Source organism: Thalia democratica, chromosome 1 (genome assembly GCF_965202585.1).
Source record: "Thalia democratica chromosome 1, ktThaDemo2.hap1.1, whole genome shotgun sequence".
Lineage (NCBI taxonomy): Eukaryota > Metazoa > Chordata > Thaliacea > Salpida > Salpidae > Thalia > Thalia democratica.
Window position 1 is genome coordinate 79,071,093 of NC_139165.1, and position 21,816 is coordinate 79,092,908.

General features: G+C 26.9%; 1 protein-coding gene across 2 annotated transcripts; it reads left to right on the top strand.

The window, feature by feature from the left end:
- Nucleotides 1-7,694: 7,694 nt before the first annotated feature.
- LOC145845399 (uncharacterized) lies at nucleotides 7,695-16,490 on the top strand. Of its 2 annotated transcripts, XM_082952700.1 has the most exons (12): nucleotides 7,695-7,796; nucleotides 9,311-9,510; nucleotides 11,125-11,247; nucleotides 11,569-11,680; nucleotides 11,930-11,971; nucleotides 12,315-12,367; nucleotides 12,896-13,001; nucleotides 13,595-13,823; nucleotides 14,398-14,448; nucleotides 14,911-14,987; nucleotides 15,331-15,494; nucleotides 16,264-16,490. In XM_082952700.1, exons 1-12 carry the CDS (start codon nucleotides 7,748-7,750, stop codon nucleotides 16,468-16,470), a joined length of 1,413 nt encoding a protein of 470 aa, XP_082808826.1. In that variant the 5' UTR covers nucleotides 7,695-7,747; the 3' UTR covers nucleotides 16,471-16,490. The 2 variants fall into 2 exon arrangements, with proteins under 2 accessions (XP_082808826.1, XP_082808827.1); XM_082952701.1 differs by lacking the exon at nucleotides 14,398-14,448.
- Nucleotides 16,491-21,816: the final 5,326 nt, after the last annotated feature.

The following is a 21,816-nucleotide window of genomic DNA, read 5'->3' on the forward strand; positions in this document are numbered from 1 at the left end:
CAAAACTAAAAAATAGAACTTAAATTGTTTAGAATTAAAAAGCTATTTTAAATCTTTATCAACCAACGATGTACAGTCTTTGTATCAATCAACAGAGAATAAATTAAGGGTTTGAGAGTAAAGAAAAAAAAGAAAAAGTTGTGGTTGACATTAGGTGCCACTAATCTGTTATGATACAAAATTTGTGCAAAGCGTTAGATTTAATCTGCTGTACTCAAAATAACAGAAAATTTGCTAGCTTGCTAACTCGTCAAAAATAATAACTGTTGTAAATAAAACTACTATAAAGAAAGCTTTTTTTTTTTGTAAAAACAACTTAAAATAAACAAAAAGTAACAAACTTTGATAAGTGATTAATTATTTTAAATATATTAATTATTAAGAATACTATGCTAATTTGTTCAAAAATTTTGGTAACATTTTTAAATATCTTGAAAATGGGTCGGAAAGTTACGACCCACTAAAGAAAAATATTCGTCCCATGACACACTTTTTAGTTTAAAAAGAATCTAAATATTGACCTGTTATTTCAAATAAGATCTATTTAAAGTAAACATGAACATATGTGCTGTTAATTTAATCTTTAATTAAGCAGTAGTAAGTTGTTTACTTTAAATATATCAAATAAACTTCTTAAAGATCGATAGCTTTATAACAACTGATGTATATTTATTAGTTCTGTATACTGTTCTGTATACTGTTCGCCTTATAACATTGATAAACTAAATATATATAAAAAGGTTTTTGTAAGACTAGCCATATGTTAAGCAATTCAATTTCGTACTTCCAGTTAAAATACTTTCAGAAAAATATTAAAACAACTTATCTAGCATATAACATTTCATGAATATATTTTAAAACTGTATGTTAAGTTGACATCGAAATAATTTTTGAAAGTTTTATTAAACTTAGCTAAACCATAAAAATAAAAACAAGTTTTTCAAATTTTTGATAGCAGATTAGCTATATTAAAACACAAATTACTTGATAAATAGAAGGTATAACTTAAAGTATCGTACAAAGCTGTTTTACTGATAACAAAATTATTTAAAACCATTGCCGCTATAAGATTTTACTGTAGTTTCGCAATACTATTGTTAGTCAGAGTAATAGTGTTTTACAAAAAATAAAATTTAGGAAGTTTAAGTCAAAACAATCGAAGTTTTGAAAACAATAATCTCTATGTTTAAACATTATACAGTTTTTTTAATTTAAAGTGGCTACGTTAGGTTTTTTTGTAAGGTTTGCAAATTAATAGAAAAACATACAAATTCCCGAGGTGGAGTTTTATGTAAATAGCTAAAAGTAGTAACACATTAATGATCAAACTCTGTACACTGTATATGCTGTAAAGTATATATCAAAAGTATATATTCCTTCTTTAATAGTCTAAGGTCTTAATAACAACATGACAAAAATGCACAAAACGTTTACTAGCTTTTTAGAGCCTTTTTGCCGTTATTTTTTATATAAGCAGATAAGAGAGCTACATTTTCTCCTTTATTAACTCTACTTTGAAAAAAATACAGAACTTTAACAAATAAGTAAAAGTAATTAAATGATTACCTTGACAATTTAAATTAATTACCTTGACAAACCTATTAATTCATCAATAAAAATTTAGTAACATAAAAAATATTCTGTATTAAACCACCATGGGCATATAAAATAAAGGTGTATACGATTTTTCGTTAATAACAAGCGAGTGATTGAGAATTAAATAACTGAAATGTAGTATTTAGTTTTTTTAGATGTTAAATTTCAATTGCTGTATGTATGGATCTATTAAAAAGTTTTTATAATCGATATAAATAAAAACTAAAACGAAATAATTTGTTTTGTTTATGTGACGTCACACTTAATGTAAGAATCGACTTAAAATAATTCTAGTATACCTTGTAGTCGTTAAAAAAGTTTAAATTTTTTATTACTATAAGGAATTTTGAATGAGAAAGCTAGATTGCAAAACATCGTGTTTTTTAAGTGTGACGTCATAGTTACTCAACTATTCGAATTGAATTATCTTGCAGTATATTTTGTAAACGTCATAAAGTTTAAAACGAGTTTTCTAAACTATTAAACAGGTAGTTTTAAGATAAATTTATTCAAACTTACATAAAGTGCAGCTCCAATTGTTCTTTGTTTTAGCTTTTTCGCATAAAATATTAATTTTTCTTTATTACTAGCTATAATGGCTACAGCTGTGACGTTATAAAAATTTCAGTCATTAAGTATCTGTAAAAAATATTTTTTAGTAAGGGTTAATGAAGGTCATTAATCAGAAAAAGTAAATTGTTGCTTTATACTTTCTTTTGAATTTCATAACTACAAAATTTTCTTATTGTTTATCAAAATAAACTTTAAATAAATTAAAAGCTCAACTCTTAATTTTTAAAGTAAAATTGTTTCAAATTAGTTTAAGTTCAAGTGGGCCCATTTGAAGCAACGATTTTGAATGTTAAACTTATATGACAAAACTTTTTTGTGTAATTTTTTATTTTTTTATTTCACAATTTTTAAATTTTAACGATCTAACATTCTAACTAAATGGTTTTAAAAAGTATTTGTCAAGGACAAAGTTTTTTTTATTTTTGTATATTGAGTAAAAAAAAGTTTTAAATCAATTTTTTATATTTTCTTTATTTGAATGTATTAAAATCCTACAGTAAATGCTGTTTTAAAATAAAATTTATTACTTATGGCTGTTTAATATTAGTATATATATATTTGTTTGAAAAACAATGCTTATTTGTGTTGATTCAATTTTTCATTTTGATTGAAAAATTCAAAAAAAAATATTTAAATTTTTATAGTTATCAAATACTCATTATAAAAACTAGTTAATCTACTTTTAGTATTTAAAAAAAAGTTCAAAGTTATTGTTGTTGCATTTAGTGTTTAGCTCAACATAAAAGTTTAACGATAGGGGAATTTATTCTACGTCGCCACTGGTAATCATCAAACAATAGTAATTGCTATCAACATATATAGCTACTAATGCACTAAAATAATTTTCGATGAATAAAAACTCATACAAAATATATTAGTAAATTGCAATAAATTTTTTTTTATCAATTTAATAAATATAGTTTTAATACTTAGTACTTGTAGTACATTGATATTTATAATTATTTAATTTTTGTAGTATTATATTTAGGTTTATTTTCTATAAGTATTTGGGCCCTAAGTTGAGGTCTAGTATTCCAGAAATTTTTAAAAACCTAAAAAAGGATCAGTTTAAATATAGTTACAAAAATTTCTTGTTGAGCCAATATACTGAGTAGGTTTAGAGTGCTGTGGTTGAGTAATTTGTGTTGCATGCAGATTTTGCTTAATTGCTTTTGGTTGTTATTTTTATCTGTTTCTCTTAATATATGTATGGTCAGTTTTACTTGTGTTTACTCTGATCATGATTGGCTGGTTTTGGTCTGTTGATGGGGAAAGATATTGTATGGTTGTGCGTGATTGTTTACTTGCTGCTATCCAGTTTTTATTATATTTTTGTTATGTATTAATTGTTAGCTGTATATATCAATTACTATTGCATAAATATTTTTTTTCTTCTTACTTTTATTAGACTAAAATAAATTCTACCAATACAAGTTTCAGAAGCTAAATTTTTCTTAGTAGTTATTTTTTTGTAATTTAGCTTAATTTTAAACTTTTTTGAGTAACATTTCAGTAAATTAGTTAGTTACCAAGCTTTAAGATAGTTACTTATTGCTGGAGTATTCATTATAATATTAGTTTTATGCATTTGCTCAACAACTTATTGTGAGTTCACTATGGTGGTGGTGATCACAGGATTGGATTGATGCTGTGATTTTTTTATTGTAGTGTAGGTGAACACTTACTTGGGGATTTGAGCTTCATGATTTTCCCACACTTTGTGGTTTTTAGTGTTGAGATTTTAGCCTTGTGAGTGTTCTCCAAATGGCATGTCACCAAGGGTTTTTTTATTTGTTTAAAAGATAGTTTTTGTTTATTTTATTTTTGGATAGTTAAAGTTAAATATTAATGGGGCAGTTAAAATTACATATGATGTAACACACTCACTTTTCCCCAGAAAACGTTTATTGTTGCAAGGGTTGGAGTTTGAGACTGATGTTTTATTACCATAAAAAAAATTGTTAAAATTGGTGGATACATGCTTGGGGATTTGAGCTTCATGATTTTCCCACACTTTGTGGTTTTTAGTGTTGAGATTTTAACCTATTGAATGTTAGCCAAATGAAGTTTTATGTAGGGATTTTTTTCAGTTAAATAGATAGTTTTTTTTTGTTGCTTAGTTTAATGTTAATTTTAAAGGGTATTTATAATTACAGGTAATAATGAATTGCTAGCTTGATCTTCAATAAATTGTTATTAAGTAGAAGGATTTTTTTTCTGTTATAAAAATGATAATAATAAAGAAATATGATTTTTATTTATACAAAAATTAAAAAAAAAAGATCTAAACCAGTTAAAAAAAGTATGAAGTAAGTCAGTATCTCTTTTGCTTTTAATATAACTTAAGTTGTTACTAAGTATTAATACTGTTTGTGCTGTATCAATTCAATAACTTTGGTAATACTTCATGTTTAATTAATTTATTCAAAAAAATCATCTTAAGTTTAGTTTTCTTTTTTAAAAAGGAAGTACAAAGCTTGTTAAAAAACAAGAAAAAATTTAGAAAATCTGCAAATTTCTGAAATAAAACTAATATTTTTAAATTATGTTTAAAATTAGAAAATACATTCATACAACTTGCTTATAAGTTTACTAAAATTCAAATATAAAAATTTAAAAGTTATTGCTCAAAAACTGAAACATTATAAGTAATATTTTCTGTAGTTTTGACTTTTCATAAAGATGCTATTGATTCTATAATTCATTATTTTTAAAAAATACTTAACTTTTTAACTTTAAAACGTATCTGGTAGCTTGTTAAGCTAACTAGAGAGTTGCCATACACTCAGGTTAGTTTGATTTATTTTTTTGAGAAACTCAGACTAGTTTAATATATTTATAAATCTTGAAATAGGTTTTAAAACTTAAATGTTTCTTTTTTATATTGTATTTCTGATAAGTTCTTGTGTTGTTTTATTGGTATATGCAAGTATTTAAGTTTAAATAACAATAACTTCCTTTACAATTTTTGGCTCATAGTTTTATAATTTTTAAATTTTACTATTTACTCAAGCTGGCTACTTTGCCTGGTTACATGACAATTTAAATTCCAACAATTCAAATTGTAAAAATAAATTAAAATACTATTTATCAAAAAGTAATAAAAGTTTAAAAAAATTTATATATATGTTGATATTGAAATTTACAAGCCTCTTCTTCTTTTTTTCAAAATCTTAAATATTTTTTAAGATATTTTAAAAATACTAAAAATAACTATGTTTTCTACTTTATTAAAGCCATATCTTGAAAAATACTTAATATTTTGCATAAAGAAAAAAATGGCTTGTAGATATTAATAAGCCCTACATATGTACTTTTTATATTAGACAAATATACATTACTTTTTTAGTTGTGGCCCTTTAAAATTTGTTTTAAGAATTTGAATTGTCCAAGTTTGAATAGTCGTGCACTCACTTTGCCTATAATATGGCAACCCTGCTGCTTTTATTAAATTTAATTTTGAAATAACCTATTTACTCCTTATGGTTTTTAACTATTTTTTCTTAAAAGTTTACACGTAGTGTTTAATTACAGTTGTAGTTTACATTTTTTATTTCCGTTAAGTTTCCCATCTTACTATAAGACATGGTCAAGCCTTATATACCTTTATTATTTATAATACTTTATAAATATTTAATAGTTTTTCAGCTGTTTAGTTTTTAAGTTAATAAGTTATGTAAAACTTTTTTTTGTTGTCAGATTAATATTTATTTGTAAATATTATTTAGCATATGAAATGTTTTTAAAGAAATAATTAATTTTACTCATAAACTATTTTGATAGCAAAATTTAAATAGTATAAGTAAATTGAATATTTTTAGGTATGTATTGTACAGTGTAAAAAGGAAAAAAAAACTTTTAAAATGAGTTTATCAAATAATATTTGACAATAAGTTTTAAATAGTATATTCTTACTTTAAATATTTTCATTAATTTTTGTTTTGTGAATATAATAATTAGAAATGAAAGGTGTAATCTCTTATAAATATATCCTGTACTTCTTAAATCCTTAGTTATATTTTAGGTTGATGTCATTATAAAACATAAACTACATATATAAACGCTATTGATTGGTTTTAAAAAGATTTTTAAATAAGGTTTTAAAGTTTTTTTTTAATAAAAACTATAATCATATTTTATGAAAAGTTTAAAGAATTAATTTTCCAAAGATGTATAGTTTGAAAACTAAAGCATTCTTGTAATTAATGTAAAACTAAAAGTTAGTAAAAATTCGAAAAATATTTCAGATGCAAATAGATAATCATTGAATGTTAACTGTTTTTTTTAAAGTAGTCCAGTAAACTTCCAAACATGTATGTAACCAAATGCTCAGCCTGCTACAATGAAGCCACGACCAGGTCGGAACCAACCAAGCCAAAAACTCAATGCCACTCTGCACTGGTGATAGTGTTTCTTGTAATGTACATGATTGTGCTGCAAGTTTATTTGAAACACAGCTTGTTCACTCAGCATATGTGGGAGGTCCATGTTGCAGTGTTTTGTTGCTTGTTAGCTCTAACCAGCTCTGTCGACTTCTTAGACCTACTGTCAATTAGTAAACCTTTGTACTTATTATCTTATATGATATTGTTTTATGTTATTTTAAACTCATATGTTGATTATAGCATTGAAAAACAAATGAAATTTATTTTACAACAAATTCATTTAGAAAGGTTTTATTTTACTTATATGATAAAAAACATAGTAAAAGAATCTTTTATTTTGTTAACTAGACTTTAATTTTGGACATTGAAGTCAGTCAATTATTTGTTTGAAATTTAATTGTTTATATTATAACATTTATTTTTTGTTTAAATACTTCAATGATTCTTTGAAACTGTAAATTTTGCTACTTATTAATATGTTTATTCATATGTTTTATGTATATTTTAATATCATTTTCAATTTTTTTTTTATATTATTGTACTTACAGTAAACTATTGAAACCATATTTTATAAATCTCAAACTATTTGTTTTTATTATTTTTTTTTAACTTTTTCCAACAAATTTTTGCCTAAAGGTTGCTTGTTTTACAACTGATAGTAAGGAATATTTCTAAAATTAATAACTCTCAAATTTTTTCCAAAATTACTTTTTGATACTTGCAGTTTTTATTCACTATAGTTTAAGTTTTTTTTTGATGCGTCTTACAACTTTTATAAAGTTGGTTTATTTGGTATAAAAAAACTAACAAAAACTTTATTTTAAATCTAAAAAGTTTTTTTTTTCTTAGTTTTCAATTACGATCCTAATTTAACAACTGTCTAAGTATTTGTGTTAGTTGTTTAACTAATCTAAAATATAAGTTTTATGATTGATTTTAATGTTTTGTTTAACAACTGATTTTAACATGTTAATAGTTTCTACTACAAACAGAAGGCTGTTTTAAAGCATTTGTTAATAAATCAAAACTGAAGACTTTGAACTTTATAATTACTAACAAAACTTTTTATTAACTCTATGCATTTAATTTGTCTTGTTTTTGTTCCAAAAATACAATCATAATAAAACATCAAATATACACAGAAAATAGGCTGTCAAAAGTAGGGCTGCATATTTTAAAAGTAAGTATTGCTGATGTCATCGCGCCAGAGCGGCAACAAGTCCAAAAATGACAAGGCTGGGGGTTGGTGAATTTTTAAATGTTTATTAAATAATATTTTTTATAGTAGTAATATTAGATATTAATATTAGATAAATATTTTATTATTTTTTGTAATTATTGTAAAAAAACTGATAACAGTTTCTAGTTATCTTGATGATTCATTAAGCTCTCAGTTTTGTAGTACTATATTGAGTTTTATACAACATTTTAACACTCCATGTTTTCAGAACTTTGCAGAAATTATTTTTTAAATGTTTTTTCTTTGCTTATATTTTGTTTTTTCAGTTTATTTTTAATTTTTAATAAAACATGCAAAGTTCTCAAATTTAGTATTAGAATAGTAAGTTTTTATTTGTGCCGTGCTTTATAACTTTTTTCTATTTAATCTTAAAGATCAATATTTTGAATTATAAACTTTCAAACTTTATTAATTTTTAATATGGCTTTGTTTTTCAATGATTTTAGTTTTTTGCAATTTGTTGATTTATTTTATAAAATTTATTTAAGTAACTGAAGTTTCTCACTTTGCAAACTACCACTATGGTATTGCATGGAACTTTAGTATTAATGTCGTTTCATTTCATTTGCTAATTTTTTATAACCTTACAAGTCTAATTGTTTACTATACTTCAAGCCCTATATGAAAATTTTTAACTAGTGTTAAATGATGCTTTTTATGTAGTACATAGTTAGTATGTGAGAACAAAATGCATAAACTTTGGTTTAGAAGCCATAGTTTTTGAAAGTTTAAATCAAAATGTTGTGAATTAAAATTTTTGATTAAAAATTTAAAAGACTTAGTTTATCAATACAGTGCATTAGTTCTATTATATTTTATATCACAATTGTTTTTTAATTTATTTTAAAAAATATTGTGTTATACCCATTTGTATTTATAAGAGTTGTACTAGCAACAGTATAGTTAAACTGAAGTTTATGTTATATAAATACTGTTTACAGTAACCTTATTACACTAAAAATTACATTTCTGTTGAAAGATATTTTGGTTCAGTTTTTTTTCTTTGATGTAAATGTTTGTTTGTATTTTCTGTCACGGAAATGCACTCAGCTTTTTATGAATAAAACTAGTAAAAAAAAACAAATAATAAATAAAACTATGCTGAAATAAGTTTTATAGCTTCCCTTACATAAAGCTATAGTTTTTTTTTTCTTAATCGGTTTACTATTCTACTAATTTTTGACAAGGTCAAAGTTTTTCCTACTGAAACATGGTAATAAGTAGAACAGTTAATTCTCACTTATATTATCATTTAAATAAACTCTTTACCTTACAGTATATGAGCAATTTTTTTTGATTCCAAATAAATATATAGTTTTATTCAAACCTAAATTTATTAATTTGTTTAAGGAGCATGTTTATAGTCTCTGTCAAGGGTTTGCACTCTGTTGTGCACAAATAAATACCTGTAAAAAAACAAATGGTTAATCAAAGTGTGCAGAAATGCATTTTATGGCTGCTTTATACAACACTGTCATTTAGTTTTCCAGAACTTAAATTAACTATTATATCTCAGGAGGAGGGAAAAACAACGCGGCCGCGAACCCGTCGCTGGCCAACCAGCTGGGCCACGACTTCCTGCCGGGGAGGCTGAACCTGGCCGACTGGTTCCAGCTGACCAAGGACGAGGACGAGCTGCTCTTCCTGGGCGAGATCGTCGACGAGGTCATCGACCACGTGCTGGACAAGTGCGAGGTGAACTACATGGAGAAACAGGTGGGTGGCTGGTTATTGTTTGCTGTTACATTCTAAATTAGGAAAAATAATTAACAATGTTTAGGTTTAAAATTAGTTACATATACTAAAATTAAAAGTGTATATTAGTTTGTACTTTTCTGTATGTTTTATTTTCTACAACTATCTATTTCTGAGACTCAGCATAGATGTTTGAGCAAAAAAGGTGATTGCATGGTTTTTGTTTGCTGTCAAGTTGTGACTTGCGTAGATATTCGTTTAAAATGTTTGAGTTTAAAAGTAGGTACATGTACGTGAATTAAAAGGGATTTTTTTAGTTTGTGTTTATCTAAAAATATCTGTTTTGTTTTGTATAACCGTATGCTTTAACCAACTTAGAACTATAATTCGTTCTTATGTACAGTAACAAAATAATAACAAATCTTTGTTTTGTTTATCCATTATGTAAATGTTATATGAATCTAACATAAAATTTATCAACTGTTTTTGAAAGATATGAAATTCAAACTTATAATCTTTTTGATTTTGAAATACCTTACATATACTTGAAGATATAATTACTACTATAAGCAGTAAATTTTGAAACAATCTAAATACAAGTTTGTATGAGTTTACAAAAATTTTCAAAATGTTTGTAACCGTATAAAATTATACTTTGTTTAATCTGACTGAAAATAAAACTTTTGCTTGTAAAATAGTTTTTATCTGTAGTTTTACTACAAAATTGTTTTTTAAATTTACACACATTTTATATTCTTGCAAGTAAAAATGATATGTTTATGACCAAAGAAAAGTAAAAGTTTATTTATTTTAGAATAAAAATAATAATTTAAAATATTATTTAAAGCTTAAGATATTACTTATAAAGTGTTTGAAAGTTGGGTCAAAGTTTTAGCAACATATTTTTTGTTTTTAAGTAGTAATTTTTCACCTTTTAGTTTGCATCTTATATAAGAAGCCTCAAAAATTTTCCAACCAGATCACTTATATACTGAAAGTTACATAAATTAAAAAACAAACGGTAAAAAGTAACTGAAAGCTTAGTTTTTAATGAATTAAAAGACTAAAACTATATAACTGGATTGATTTATCCCTGTAGCTTGTAATCTAATGACGTAATATGATTGTGATCTCACGTAAAGTGTGCAATCATTTATGAGATACCCTGTCTATTAATTGTTTTGGTTTTAAGTATATCAATTACTGGAGGTAAAATAATGAATTTATTCTTTCGAAAATTTATTTTACAAACTAAGTTTCGGTCAAAGACCTCGTCAGTAATTTAATAAATCTTATTCAAATAGATTATAGATCTATTTCTTATTTGAATAAGATTTATTTAAGCACTGACGAGGTCTTTGACCGAAATTTAGTTTTTTAAATAAATTTTTAAAAAGAATAAATACCCTGTGTATTATAACTTTAAAATTCTCTAAATTTACAAAATATATTTTTAATATTTTTTCATGTGATACCATACATAATAATGCAGACCAAAAATGCTATTCTTCAGCTCTTGTGACGTCATAATTTTTTTGAATATCTGTCTATTAACAAATCATGTATGTTATTATGTTTAAATTGCCTGTATTTAAAAGTAGACCGTTTTTTTTAATTTTATTTTTTTGTATTTAGTTGGTGCCCTACACAATAATGCAGACGAAAAACACCCTTCTCCAGTTGATCCAGTGGCATTTTCTTGCTCACGATCAAGGGGAGAAGGACATTAGTGATAACAAGGATTGGTGCGAAGAAGAGGTTAGTTGTTATGTTAAAGTAATAGTAAATAGTATATTTTGAAAACTGTATATTTGTTTGAATACTCAGTTACAATTGTTAACAAGGTATTAGCCGGGTTGCGTTTTTTGAAATTAAAATGAGTTGATTGTTTTTAAAAGTGTATTATGTTTAATTTTGCTATTGAAAGTTTTTCAAGTGTTTAAAACAATTTTTTTGTTTACTTTTACTATAACTAAATTTATATTATTTAAATACTTTAGGTCTTTTTAATTTTTTTAGCCTTAGTAAACTTTTCAGAAAGATTATAACATTTCTCACTCACAAATGTTTATTTTGCAGGAACCTGAGCCAAGTAAAATAGATTCGTGGGCTCAAGGCTCGGTGCCAGTGATTGTGACTCCGGCCCCTAAAAAAGAAACGGTCCACAGAGTACACAAGAAAAATAAACTGAGTTGGTTATACGTTCTTTACTATTTTAATTTTAAGTTAGAATTTTAGTGTTACAAGACTTGGAATTTTTTCTTATTTATTCTAGATACTAATATATTCTTTACTGTTTTGTTTTTTTTCTTCAAATATCTTGTCGATTTTAGTTTATTGCTCTTAATATTCATTTTTATGAAATTTGGTAGTTAAATTTTTAATTAGATTAAACATTTTTCTTTTTCTAATAATCAAAAATATTTTATTGTATTTATAGAAGAAGGCGAAAGAAATTCTGAAGAAGCAGCTCCTGTCCCAGGTAGTACATATGTAAAAAATAAGATATAGGAAATTTTATTAATGGCTGTTTTGACTTATTTTAAATCTATATATGCGCTGTCTTTTTATTTGAATCTATTTTGAAATCTTGGTTCAACACAAAATAGTTTGTATTGATTTTTAATTAAAGCGCTTGTATTAGTTTTTGACAAAATTTCATAATACAGTGTTAAATATTTTTATCAATTTGAATCTTTTGTTTTTGAGCGTGCTTTAAATTTCCAAGTATTTTGATATTTTATTTACGGAAAATATGAGTTTTGAGTTTTTTTTCTATAAAACTTAAATTTGCTTGAGAAATTTATACTAATATATATTTTTAGAGGAAAGCAAGGTGCTATCACTTGAAAAAAGTAAAATAATAAGGAAGCATAAAGTGAGTTATAAAAATTTTATATTTTCAAACTTATGTTTCTTAAATGTATAACTTTTGTTTCATTTGAAAACTTTAAAATTGTTGGTACAGAGATGTTTTGAAATGATTTTTAATATAGTTCACATATATTAAATTTTCTTATAAACAATTTTTATGTATTTTTAGTTCACCATAAACGTTATAAAAGTTAATTAATGTACTATTGATAGAAAATTGCATTTATATGTGTCCAAATCGATTACAATTATATAAAAGTATGTTTAAACTTGAATATAATAGTTAGCTCTACGTATACAAACAACTTAAAGTTTTATAAGTAATTATATTCGTTTAATTTGTCAAATATTAATACGCAGCTTTATGTTCAAAGCCAATAAATAACTTTTAAATGTTCAATACTTTTAAAAGTTATTTTTATTAAATAAAATCAACTACTCACAATAAATTATGGATAAATGTTTTGATAATGTTATGAAGTTTTACAGTCAATAAATAGTTGTCAACAAAAAATGTTACAACTTGTTGTAGAAACCTCAAGTTCAGATGAAATACGACCAGAAAGACCAGAACGAGTCCCGAAAGTCGACAGCCAACAACAACACCCACAAGAGAAGCAACGTTTCCAAAAATCAAAGTTTCAATTGTTGATATTCAGTAACAATAAAATATTCAAAAATTCTCTTTCTCAAAAGAGCACACCTTCACAAGAAGTGTGTAAAAAAAATAAATTACTTTTCACTGGTTTTTCTAACATTTATATGTTATATACGTTGGTACTTGTAAGAATAAAATTTCTGTAAATTTTAAGTTGTTCCGGCTTTTCTTGGCTAGTTTCAGTTTGTTTTGTATTAATTCAGTAGTCCTAAAAACATCAATATCAAAATTATTCATCTAACACGATTCAAATGGTACTAATGCATTAATAGTTCATTTACATTTAGTTGCATGTACCTTTTTTACGTTTTACCAATCAAACAGTTTAATTATTATTGTCAATAATAATAAAAACCCTCTGAAAATTTTTATAGACGTTGTCTTTTAGTTTGAATATATTCACTGAGTGTAAGTTAAATTTTAAAACGGTTTTAAGTTGTGACTTAGAGAGAAAAGAAAATTATATAGTTATTTCTTTTTGAAAAACATTCTATTTATACTTATTTGTACTTTTTACGATTAACCAACCAAACAGCTATATATTTATTGATAACAATCCCCTCATTTCTACAGCGCGCTCGTCGCCTTCCAACAGGACGGCTCAGACCAGGGAAAACCCCGCTGGTAAGACGAAGGTGAAGAGGGCGCAGCAGAGCGCCGACGTCGTCTACGACGAGGACGGGTACATCGTGGGGCTTCCCCGGGTTTCGGTGGAGGGGCTGCCCCAGTACCAGTTCGCCATGCAGTACAAGGTGGTCAGCAGCAACCAGCCGGTCAGCAAGTCCAACAAAGTGCTCAACAAGTTTGTTTCAAATAATTGTTTTGTTGGGTTTTATTTTCAATTAAGGGTCTCAAATAATCATGTTTAAAAACATCATAAAATTAATGAATAAGATAAAACTATATTCAACAAGTTTGTTTGTTTAAGAAAAAAAGTTGAAAATCTTTTGTATGATTTTTGTGAATTTTGTTTTATGAAAGTTTATTGCTTTGCAAAGTCAGAACGTAAAACTAATTTTAAAACTACAAGTTAAAGTTGAATATGTAAGTCGCACATTTTTGTATGTGACGATTATTATAGTTTTTAGTAATAACAATGTTTTGTTTTATGTGAAAAAGTTTGATGATGTTTTTTACTAGATTCTTAGATAATCCTTAAAAGATTATTGTGTAAATTAATGGACAAATTTTATTCATAGCACATCAAGGTTGTGTTTTATATATGTTTTCCAAAAAGTAGGTTAAGCTTGTCTAACTGTATTATACAACTATTGTAATTTCTAAATTTTTGTCACTTTTTTATGCTGATTAAAATTTTTTTTTAGTATATTAGTTAAAGCAAATTAATTGAATACTAACAAAAAGTAAATTTTTAGTGAGTATTATAACGGGCAGCGAAGTTCTAAGGCAACTAAATTGTTAAACAAGTATGTTGACTTTTTTGTTGGTATTTAACTAATTAGTTTTAATTGATGTCATACTAATAATGACTAACAATTTAATATTTTATCTGTTAGTTTGAGCTATAAATTTTTATTCTTTAAAAAAAATATAGCTTTTACTAAGTATATCTAATAAACCAAGGATTCTATCAGTTTTAAATGATAAAATTAATATAAGTATATGCCAAATTTTTAGACGTGACATTTTGTTATTACAAAATATTCTTGTGATTGCTTCAAACACATATAGCTATTTTATTATTTAAGAAAATTGTTGAAATATTCAAAACCAACACCTTTGAAAAGGTCTTAATAAAACAAGGGCTATTAGTTTTATATTTTTAGTTTTCAAATTTTACATTACAGCAATTAACAAAAATCTAACAAATTAATTATTGAAAAGCAATGTTTAAATGAATGTTTTATTTTTAAATATTCTCAACACAGTCGCCTCAAAAATTCTATGAGGAACTCAGCGGAATCTTCGAAGAGAAGAAAATCTTTCTTGATGCGACACGTCACTGGTTAGTTGTTGATTGGAATTGAAACATGTTATTTTCATAAAAATATTGAAAATAGAATAAAACAGTTTGAGCCATTTTAATAACATTAGTTTTTACTGTATACTATTTTGGGTGCTGTGTTAAAAAACCGTTTTTAATTCTCATTTTAGTATTTTCGTATTATTTTAGTATTATAAACACAGATTTAAAAAATAAACATCAGAAAGTTCAAGCTTACTTTTTACCATACATAAATAAGAAAAAAAAAACCAAATGCCGCTTTTCCGGTAGCTTAAACACAGTTCAAAATGGACGAAACAGCGTAATGTAAAACTGAATACAAATAATAAATTCCCCAAAACAGAGATGTATTCCACGATGAAGCACCCAGGGGCGGTGATTGACGTGCAGCTGTCGACGTCCACTGTGGACACCCAGCAGACGATGCAGCACCACCAGCACGAACAGGAGCTCTACCCGCACGTGCCGTCGTTGATCGAAACAATAGAAGTCGAACCTGGCGTCGAGGTTTGTGTATTATAAGTTTAGCTGTGTGAAATTTGTAGTTTAGGTTTTTGTAACAAAAATTCAAATAAAGTATTGAGGTTTGTTATTTTTGATAATGTTTGATATGTTCTTTTAACAGTTTAGGTTTTTGTATAAGCCGTTTATTCCACGTCAGGTTAAAAAATTAGGCTTTTGTTTTAGCCGTTTTACAGAAGCGAATGTTAGTATTCCCTGTATTTTCGGCTGCAGATGCATGCCTGGTAATTCGGCAGTTATGGCATAAAAGTCTGCATCCTGAGTTGCTGCAACGGCGACCGCCGAAGTGAAATGATCTCAGCACCGCAGTATGATTAAAGTCGAGTAACAGAAGTTTAAACAGTCAAAGGCCTTCAGTGGTTAAAAAACTCGCTGATAATCGACATCTTTATTTATTCAGGGTAGCCAAATGTTTTTGGCAAGTTTTCTCCAGGTTTTCAAAACTTCCTTCAGATTTTTAAAATTCCGCATTTTTGGGTCCATTTTTAGTTTAAAGTTGTGTTTAAGGTAAAAACTGTGTTAAATAGTATGAAAAAAATTGTAAACTTATTTTAAATGTGTTTTTTATAAAATAAAATTTTTGATGATGACAAAAAAATATTATTTATTCGATTGGTTTTTTGTGTCAAATCAAAATTTTACTACTTAACATGTTAAAATTGTTCAAAATTCCAGGTTTTTTTTTCAAAACTTCTCTAATTGCAGGTCTCGAGGTTTTTTGTATTAACCCTGTTTATTACATTTTTTTCCGCAGGTTTCTGAGGGCGTGGTGTGTAAGAAGGGAACTAGCGACGAGCTTGGGCAGGCAAGCAACCGAAGAAGGAGGCTGGCCCACAATGTCAGGGACCCCACCCAGCTCACGTTGCTGGGCAACAACGACGTCAGGAGGATGATGAGTGACGTCACCACTTCCCAGTACTCGGTGCTGCCCTCCATCCAGCAGCAGTCGGAAGCCGTGTAGCGCTCGCTAGCGGTTGTTTTTTTTTGTTGCGTTTTTTAATTGAGACGCAATGACTCTTGTCTGTCTTAGAAAGTCGCTCGTTTGTGTTTTATTATTTTACTGTGATTGTATTTGATAAATTTAATCACTTTTTGTTCATTAAAGTTTAAACAGTATTTTTTTCTGACTTTTAAAATAATTTTTTATGTTACCACTGCTTTAGTATTTTTTTAAATTTTTTCATAGACAGTGGACAATTTTTTTTAGTTTATTTTTTTTTTAAGTTTTCGATGCGATTTTTTAATAAAGTTCGTCCACAAAAATTTGGTTTTCAAACTTGGTTGGTTAATAACTTTTGTAGTGTAATAGTAAACGTATTTATAAATCTAATTTTAAAAAAATTATTAAGTTGTTTTTTTTTAGGTTTAATTTTACATTTTCCACAGATCTGGTTCAATACGTCATTTAAAAATAAAAGACTCTCGAATAAAATATTGTAAAGCTGTAATTATAAAATGTTCTGTATTCTGTATATCTTTAAAACGATACATGCTTTTACTTTTAGTGATTAAGAAAGCACAGTTTCCCAACAAAAACCAATTTTGTACTTCTAATTTTACACATTCTAGCTCATTTCTTTTTAGTTGATAGAAGCTGACAGAAATACTTAATAACTGATAAAAGTTTATTAAATTTTTAATTTTTGAAGTATGAGTTAGATCTAGTTTCAATGAAACAAAATTAAAAGTCACCTACAATTTTTATTTTTAAAGCTAATGATACGTTTTTAATGGTAATATCCGCTTTACAACCAACTATTTATTCAGTAAGATCAGAGAAAGCAATTTTTTTTTAAGAGACTTGTCTATATGAACATATATAAGAATAAAACTTTTCGCTTTTAATCATAAACATTTTTCTAATTGGTCTGAAAACTTATAAATATTTTTATCTATAGCTTTTACTTTACTTTTAACGGAAACTGAAGTTTTGTATATAATGTAAGACTTACACAGCTTATATTGGTTACAAAAGCCATTTAAAAAATTTATTACTAATAACTTTATCTAACTTTATTTTTTAATAAAAAAACACAAATCAAGCTATCACTAGTTTTCATAAATAGTCATGCTTCAACTATTAAGCTAATAAGAAATAGTCAAACATATTTTTTGAGAGGCATGTCGTAGTTTAAGTACTGTTTACCTAAAACAAAAATATTATTTGTGCCTGCTAAAAGGTTAATTTTATATTTGTTTATAAGAATGCTTTCAACAATACTGTTCTCCGAAATTACTAAATTATACTCTGTCTGAGAACAAAAGTTTAAATTGAAATGTCTTAGAAACAACTTTTGTAATATTTTTGTGTGTACTGACTTTTTGTGGTAAGCTATAATTTTGTATTAAGTAGTAACTAGCTTAACCAACTGTTTAAATTAATTTGAACACTTGGTGCAAGAAAGTAAAACTTTGAGTAGTAAAATAAATTAAACACCACAACTTTTGTTTTTGTTTGTTTTTATTATGATGAGACAGTTCAAATGCATCAGTATATAATTAATTTAGATATTTCTGCAAATGAAAAGGCGTTTTACTCGAACAAATAACAGTCAGTTTAAAAAACATGAACCATCAGGGCTTTCTTCAGACGAACAATTTGAGTGAATACCTTTATTCTTCATCACTGCAAATTAAAATTGTATGTTATTTGGTTTCAATATTTTGTAAAACGTAATTACTAGTATGATTTAACTTTAAAAGTATAAAAATACTCTCATTATGCTAGGATTAAACATGAGCAACACTTTTATAATTAATTTATTTAATACTTCAGTAATGTTATTAAAAAAAAAGTTTGAACTTGTTTTTTTTAAGTTTATAACAACAAACCTCCAAGCGAAGAAATCGGCTATTCCTTCCATAATCATTGTGGCAAAACTTTTTACTTCTGTAAAGTTGCAAAATTATATTTTATTTTTAGTTATCAAACCAATACAATTTAAGAGTAGTTAAACTATTTATTTTTTACAAATAAATAAGTATTTTGAAACCTTGCTCATCATTATCAGCTTCTGATTGAGACGTTTCACTCTCGTTTTCAGAATCTTTAGTTTCCTGGTTGGTATTTATGCTTTCTTTTTGTGGAAGGTTAACATCTTTCCTCAAGACTTTTGTTTCAACTTCAGAGTCTTCTTTGCTGAATTTTTTTTGTTCATTAGAACTAACAAAAATATTCATATTAATTTTAACACTCACGATTTTCTCTTCAATCCCTTGCTTAGTTTCAAGTCTTCTTTGACCTCCTCAGCTTGAGTTGAACTTTCGCCTATGTTTTGTCATGAGTTAAACTTTGTAAAACTAGTTATTTTAAAATTAATAGAGTTTTTATAGTTATATTGATACTATATAAACTAACCTTTAACATCTGGTAATTCTTCTTCGCACTTGTTCAAAGAAGTTTCAATTTCACGCCCAACTTTGCTCGTTCTTGATTCTACTGATCTAGAACTGCAAGATGGATAGTCCGATGTCTGTAAGCTAATTTTTATAGGTTTTTCATTGTAGCAGCTTTCTGTGTTCTCGGAGATGGCAGTTTTAAAATTATTTATATTGTCTACACCTTCTAAAGAACTATGGTCATTTTTAAATGTTCTCTTAGTTTTTAAAGGTTTAAAAAAGTCTATCTTGATGTTACTTCTCTTGGGTTCGTACAAGATAAAACTGCATGATTTTGATCTCCTTAAACTTTTACGTGGCTTTATGCAACTTAATCCAGTAAAAGACTTACTTAACTTTAACCTCTTATCAACAACTACAGGTGTTCCTTCGTTTGTTTCAAATCGCCTTTTTCGAGAAAACGTTTTAAAACTGTCTTTTGATCCTTTCGTGTCAGTACATTTTACTGCGAGCTCTGGTTTAGCGTCAAACGACTCTTTACTCAACTCAGTTTTATTAATCTCGTTTTTTGTTGCATTTTCAACGTGCTCTGATTTTCTCTTCAGCGTGAGAAGGTCGTGGAACGGTTGCTCCACAGGGCTGAAGTTTGCAGTCGCGTTAATTAATAAAAACCCTTCATCATTTTTTTCGCCGTAGAAATGAAAATCTTCTTCAACGGCAGACTTAGTTTCACTCTGCGGCGTCAAATCTTTTTGAGAGATGCTAAACATTCTTTCACGGGCTTTGTTGATGCTCTGAATGATCTGATTTTCTGTAGGCTTGTCCTCTTTTCGTATTAATGTCAGAACGTCGTGAAAAGGGTTGTTATTTATCACGGGTTCAATCTCCTTTTTTGTAGAATCAACATCAGTTGGATGGAGAGCAGATTTTACAGATGCATCATTTATTCTAATCGAGCTGGTATCTTCGGTATCAACAACTTTTAACGAAGTTTCACAAACAGTTTCTTGCTTTATAATTTTGTCCACCTTTAAATTTGACTCAGAATGTTCTGTTTTGTTTTTATCAGCTTTGTTACTTTCTGCTGCTAAAAGTTTTTTGTCACTGTTTAACAAAGATTTTGAATTACTTGCACTGATACTTTTTGTGCTGTTTGTTTTTGTATTTTTTAACCAATGAGAATAATTGAATGAATCACTTTCAATCACATCTTTTATCGCAGAATCTGACTTCGATTTAATAGTGTTATTAACGTTTTTTTCTTTATAGCTACAGGCAGTTAAAGACACTGACCTGTAGGGATTCAAGTTCGATTTTAGGTTTGACCCGAATACTTTAAGGTCTTCTTTTATGATTGGTTTTTCTTCTTCTTTTTCTATTCTTGTAAATAAATTTGTTCTTGTTTTACATATTTTCTTTGTTTTTTGTAGTAAATTAGAATCAGCCAACGTGCTATCTAAACTTCTTTTTCGTTTTAGCGGTTTTACAACTTCAGTTTTATGTTTAGAGTTTAACTTTTCGTTCTGGTCATCTTTGGGCTTTTCTGTAAGTTCTTTGGTTTGTTTATATGGGGATTGTTTCATTTTTTTTGTTAGCTTGCTAAGAATTTCTTTAATATTCCTTTTAACACTTTCATATGATGTTAAGCTGTTGACAAAGTTAGGGATGCCGTAAAAATGACTCTGTTTAGAAGCGGAAGAGGGGCTTGGAATTGAGTGTTTTGTTTTGTTAATCAACTTTGTCAACTTATTAAGCTTACTGCTTTTACTTGATTTTTTCTTAAGCGATACTTTTCCTTGATCTTTTGTTGAAGAACTTTCTTCGTCGCTGTCATCTGATAACCGTCCACAGCTCGGTTTTGGAAAACTGGTCAAACTGTATTTTGTTTTTACGGGCTGGCTTTCGCCCAATGAGGTTATCAGTTGCTTCAGGTCGTTTATGTCAACGTTGCCCTCTAAATTGCTGCTGTTTGTGTTTTTGTCGTCCTTGGAGGAAACTTTCTCTTTTTTGATCAAATCTAGTAAAAGAAGCTTGCATACTTCCTCTGAATCATTTGAAGAAGGGGGTTCGGCTGCAAAGAAACACTCTGTTGCCTACTATTGGATTTATATATAAACCGTGTTGTAGTTTAATTATACATTTTGCTAAAAACTTTAATTACTCATTTCTTAACAAAGAGTACGGAGTTAATGTATTTCATATATAATTAATTAACAACTAGTATAACACTTCAAATAAAACAAAGTAAACTGTCTAACATTAACAAAAACAGTACTTGTATAACTATTTTCCTAAAAAATACCGTTAGATATTTTTACCGTAACATAAAACAAAAAATAGTTGTAATTATGACGAAAAAAGTCAATTGAATAATTTTTAAAAGGAAGCAATAATGTGTAATTGAATATTCCAAAGAGTACATGCTTACTCACTTTGTTTGCTAGCTTCTGAATTGTTAGTTTCTGTGAAAATTCCGTACGCTCCAGGAATCAAAGTGTCTCTGAAGTACGACCCGACAGCATAATCTCTGTAGATAAAAATTTTAAAATAAAAATAAAAAACTTAGTCTTTGCAGTACTTATCTTAAAGTATCTTCTATTCTTTTCTCACAGTATTATTTTTTACAGTACTCCGATGAAGTTTGTCAACTCGTTAAATACACAAAACATACATCAATTAAATAAAAAAAAAGTACAGCTCTAATTGTTTTTAATTATATATTCTAGCGAACTTGCTTCGCTAGGATCTTTATTAACAAACGATTAGATTGGAGTTTTTAATACCTAGCTTATTAAAGGTCATTTATACACAATCATTTTTGGTTTTAACCGTCATATCTAATAAAAACTTAAAGAAAAACCAAAAAATTACGAATTTAATATAAAGTAAAATATTATATTTGTTGTAAACTAATTTTTTCTTTTATTTACAAAACTTTTATTAACAGTAGTTTAAGAATTGTGTTTCT

Excerpts from the sequence above, each read along its gene's own strand:
- LOC145845399 (XM_082952700.1), top strand. The coding sequence starts at position 7,748 with ATGTCATCGCGCCAGAGCGGCAACAAGTCCAAAAATGACAAGGCTGGG. Across the intron at positions 11,972-12,314 it reads AGAAGCAGCTCCTGTCCCAG|AGGAAAGCAAGGTGCTATCA; the intron begins GTAGTACATATG and ends ATATATTTTTAG. Across the intron at positions 12,368-12,895 it reads AAATAATAAGGAAGCATAAA|AAACCTCAAGTTCAGATGAA; the intron begins GTGAGTTATAAA and ends AACTTGTTGTAG.